Below are 4,520 nucleotides of genomic sequence, written 5' to 3'. Positions count from 1 at the left end.
AGAACTTAAAAAGGCCACTCAAATCATCTCCCTGGGGAATGAGAAATTTTGTATAGGCTGGGAAATGGCTACAAGACCTCATTTGTTAAAGGACAATGAAACTTACAGCAGGACCAGTGGGACCAGCGCTACCATCGCTTCCACGGGCACCCTGGGGGAAGAACACATGAGAATTAGCTTCTGAGGATTACACAAACTGAATGTAATTGTGTGTCATGAGAAGAAATGTACAAATATTAAGTCACTTACAGCTGGGCCAGGTCCACCAATTCTTCCTCTTTCACCGGGCAGGCCACGAGCACCCTAGAAGAATGCATTGAGTTGCTTAGTTAATTCGTACATACATATTAAGCAAGACATAACTCTTAGATTTCTTTTACCAAGTCTTCTTCTCTAGTCCTCTGAATAATGCTAAATATAATCATAGCTTCCAATTTTAAACAAATGTTGCCAGTTCTATTAAACCCTAACCTAGGGTTAAATTAGAATAACTAACTGGTGGTGGTAAATTGCAAACATTAATTGAAAATCAATTGAAAAGTATGACAGATTTAGTAATTTTCCTCAATCATAAGCAGTGGTAATACTTACAGATTGTCCTGGGGTACCATTTTCACCAGGGGCACCAGATTCACCCTGTGAAAAATAGAGAATTGTCCATCAGTTAAACTTAGATTAAAATATGTTTCTTACAGACTGTACCATATTCCTATAAGTAATTGTTAATGTTAAGATTTCTGTAGATAATAAGATCTCTGTGGAGTTAACTGTATAATATCCCTGTAAAGATTATTAATTGTATTCTACTTTTAATGAACTCAGCGGGAATCATGCCATTGTCTTCAAAAGGAGTAGGAGTTCAAGGAAGTCCTTGTTTCATATCTAGCTGGAGAATATGAAGATACATACACTAAATAAAAGCCTGATGATCTGATCAATTGTTTATAAGAGTTTTTTCTCGGACAACAGTAGCAGAATTACCCTTTCCTGTTCCTTAGCACAAGTTACAAATGTAACCTCAGCCCACTCCATCTAGGGACCAGAAGTAAGACTTCATCTTTAGCATCTAAATCACAGATAGGGAGAGGAGCCTTTTCATTCTTTAGACCTCCAGATATTGCCATGCTCATTGGCCCATCTAGCCTATACTTAAACTATAACACTGATAGAAGTCCTGTATATTTTTCTTTGGAAACATGCTGAAGCTACAGTATGGTGTAAAAATTGCTGAAGTGAGAACAACAATTTTGGTAGTTGAAACTGTAAAATATATTTGTATGCAGTAATACTGTCTGATATTTACTTTATGATAATAAGATGCATATAATTTTAGTTATGTTATACTGTAAAACATAGCTAAAACTCCATCAGTAAGACCTGTACATCTCTTCCTATCTTAATTGCATATGTGATTCATATCAATTAACCCTGTGAATGTGTCAATTCTCCCTTGGATTCTACACAGCACAGAGAAGGCCAGATTTACTCTTGCTACCCCTGTAGTTATACCATTATAGCATCTTGGCTTTCTATGTTTAGACCTTCTAGTCACATTATGGTATGGGCAAAGAGACAAACTACTACTGCAAGGTAAGCTAGGGTATGTACTTACAGCACATTAGCCATTCCACAGCAACTATCCACATGCAAGCTCTTGTCTGCCAATACATTTGAGGCAGCTTAACCCACTTGCATTGAGGTACAAGCTATATTGCATTTACTGCAGGTAGGAACATGCACATGGGTAACTGCTATGGAGTAGCTAACACACTTCAAATTTACATGCTAACTTAACCTTGTGGTAACTTGTTTGTTTTCCCATATCCATAATGTTCATGACATATGGTGAGTAATTGTTCTCTCACTCACCAAAAGATTGAACAGAATGTGATAGCTTCATATTTGTCATTTGAGACAAATACCACATCAAATACCATGTTACATATAAATATGAGAACTCTATACTATGATCAACAGTACTGCACATGTATTATTACATCTAAAGAAAGAAGTGATGAAAAGAAGTTGATGTGAAATTTCTGTGCCACTGTGTTCACAACTGTCAAAGCCTAACTTCTAGCATGAGCTTCTAGCAGCATACTACCTTCCTGTACCATGTCTAAATTCAGTTTTGGAGGGGTGATCTTTAAATCTGTTGCTAAACGATGAAGTTATAAATTTCATAGACATTAGGGCTGGAAGGGACCTCGGAAGATCATCAAGTCCAGCCCCCCGCCCAAAGGGCAGGAAGTCAGCTGGGGTCATAGGATCCCAGCAACATAAGCATCCAATTTGCTTTTGAAGGTGTTCAGTGTAGGTGCTTGAGCCATCTCCGATGGCAGGCTGTTCCGGACCTTGGGGGCTCGGACAGCAAAGAAATTCTTCCTTGTGTCCAGCCTGAAACGGTCTTGTAGTAGTTTATGACCGTTCAACCTTGTCATCCCTTGGGGCGCTCTGGTGAAGAAACGTTCCCCCAGATACTGGTGGTCACCCCTGATAAACTTATAGGTGGTAAATGAAGAAGTGCAGAAAGACGAAGTAAGTCTAAATTAGAACAGTGTTTCTGTCCATCTAAGATTCTAACAGGAATCATACTATAATATAACACAGCAAAACTTTTCAGCAGAAATTGTCATTGTAATGGGTTAGAAGTCAAACATTCAATAGAAAATGCATGGCAGGAGAATCGGACGATATAAGATTACTGGAAATTGCTGGGAAGGTAATCGCTGGGGGCCAAATCCTATAGCTCTTACTCATTAGAATTATTCCCATGAGTAAGGGATCAAAATATAAAGCCACGCATATATGCTTTTATCTTAAATTAGTAAGAGTTTATCTTACCTGGATTAGCTGATGTTTGAGTTCTTCCACCCTAAGCAATGTTTAAAATGATAATGTGGGAGATGAATCCTAGTGTACTTTGCTAGGAATGTGAATACCTCCTACATTTGAAATATGAATATTCTGATTTAGTTTTTACCTTAATGCCTGGAGTACCAGCTTGTCCCTTCTGACCATCCAGACCATTGTGTCCCTTTATTGGTAGGAAAAAAATAGAGCAATTGTTAAACTGCTGCTTCTCACAAATCTTTATACATATCAACAAACCACCAATCCTTATTTGAAAAACCATCTTTCCGTGCACAACTTTTGCCCAGTGATATTTATGATTTTTTTCCCCATTCTGTTACATCAGAGGCAAGTTCAAGGCTTTATGAACTTCTTGTCCATGTCCCTACAATGTCTCTTGTATAAATTCATTTGTGAAAGACTGTATCGGGACTTGATTACCTTGAAATGTTTTCATTGTCAACCAGTTAGGGAAAAAACGTACTCACTCTAATTCCCTTAAAGCCAGGCAGTCCAGGAGTTCCAGGGAAACCACGAGCACCCTTTTAAAAGGAAAAAAAAAAGAGAGAGAAAAGACAGTGAGCATGAAAGATCATCTTTAATATTAGACCTGACAGATAAAAAGAAAAATCATAAAGTCTGACTAAAGTTCCCTAGATCTTCTAAGATAAATTAGGTTGGAGTTCTGATCCATAAAATTCTGAGCATTCTATTCCTATCCCTCATTGGATCAGCCCTGATCCAAATTAACAACAGCAAGCAAACCCAGGCTATAAGTGCATATGTGCAATGGACTGAATATGTATCATAGCTACAATCAGGACAGAAGACATATTCTGGTCTTGCATGGTAAGGAGTCTGCCTGCTTTTCCTGTATGGCTCCCAACAAACAATCAGTAGGAGTTACACCAGCATTACAGGCCAGAGGAACCACACAACTTTTCTAATACAAATACTCTAGGTTTCACTGACTCAGGCAATTATATGTTTGTTATGGGGCAGACAAGCACTCACCTGAGGACCAGAGACACCCCTCTCACCAGATCGTCCAGGTTTTCCAGGATGGCCCTAAAAAGCAAAAGAAAATGAACAAATATGGAACACCTCTTCAAAGGAGCCAGGGGGTTATGTTAGTCTGTATAATCTATAACCTGTGTTTTGGAAGCTAAAATGTATATTTGGAGAGATTAAAAAACTATATCACAACAATGTTTAACAATATTTTTTCCTTTTTTAAGTGTGTATTTAGACTCCAGAATAAGTGTCACCAGAAAATGTGTAGGTTTTATAAAATTACTAGTTAAATTTGACAGATTCTAGTCATGTATCTCCTGAATCCAGTAGAGAAAAAATGATATGCAAGAGTTACTTACATCTTCACCAGCCTTTCCAGGAGGACCAGGTGGACCACGGGGACCCTGGGCACCCTATTAAAAGAAGTAGGATTATTTGAAATGGAAAATTGAATGAAGATTCCTCAACTGTTATGGTATTACATATGAATTAGGGATGCACTGAATTGAATCCGAGTCCTTCCTTCTGAAGTTTTGTGAAAGCCAATTGGCTTTGTGGTTTATGGACTTGAGCAGCATGAATCTCACTTCTCTCTCTGCACCAGGACTCAGCAGAAGTGGCAGGTTCAAATTCACATGGACATGCAGATAAAT

General features: G+C 38.2%; 1 protein-coding gene across 4 annotated transcripts in view; it reads right to left on the bottom strand.

Moving 5' to 3' along the window:
* Nucleotides 1-4,520, bottom strand: part of COL1A2 (collagen type I alpha 2 chain) — a 68,373-nt gene that overhangs the window by 42,471 nt on the left and 21,382 nt on the right. For 3 of the 4 annotated variants that reach the window (XM_019508435.1, XM_019508438.1, XM_019508436.1), the window contains exons 9-14: nucleotides 4,227-4,280; nucleotides 3,868-3,921; nucleotides 3,342-3,395; nucleotides 2,984-3,037; nucleotides 592-636; nucleotides 250-303 (exon numbers count right to left, since the gene is read on the bottom strand). In XM_019508435.1, the coding sequence (XP_019363980.1) occupies nucleotides 250-303; nucleotides 592-636; nucleotides 2,984-3,037; nucleotides 3,342-3,395; nucleotides 3,868-3,921; nucleotides 4,227-4,280 (315 nt within the window). Of the gene's footprint in view, nucleotides 1-106; nucleotides 152-249; nucleotides 304-591; nucleotides 637-2,983; nucleotides 3,038-3,341; nucleotides 3,396-3,867; nucleotides 3,922-4,226; nucleotides 4,281-4,520 lie in introns of all 4 variants that reach the window. The other variant, XM_019508437.1, reaches the window with a different exon arrangement.

This window comes from Gavialis gangeticus, unplaced genomic scaffold (assembly GCF_001723915.1).
Source record: "Gavialis gangeticus isolate Ggan-Ray unplaced genomic scaffold, GavGan_comp1, whole genome shotgun sequence".
Taxonomy (NCBI): domain Eukaryota; kingdom Metazoa; phylum Chordata; order Crocodylia; family Gavialidae; genus Gavialis; species Gavialis gangeticus.
This window is presented reverse-complemented; position numbering and strand designations above follow the sequence as displayed.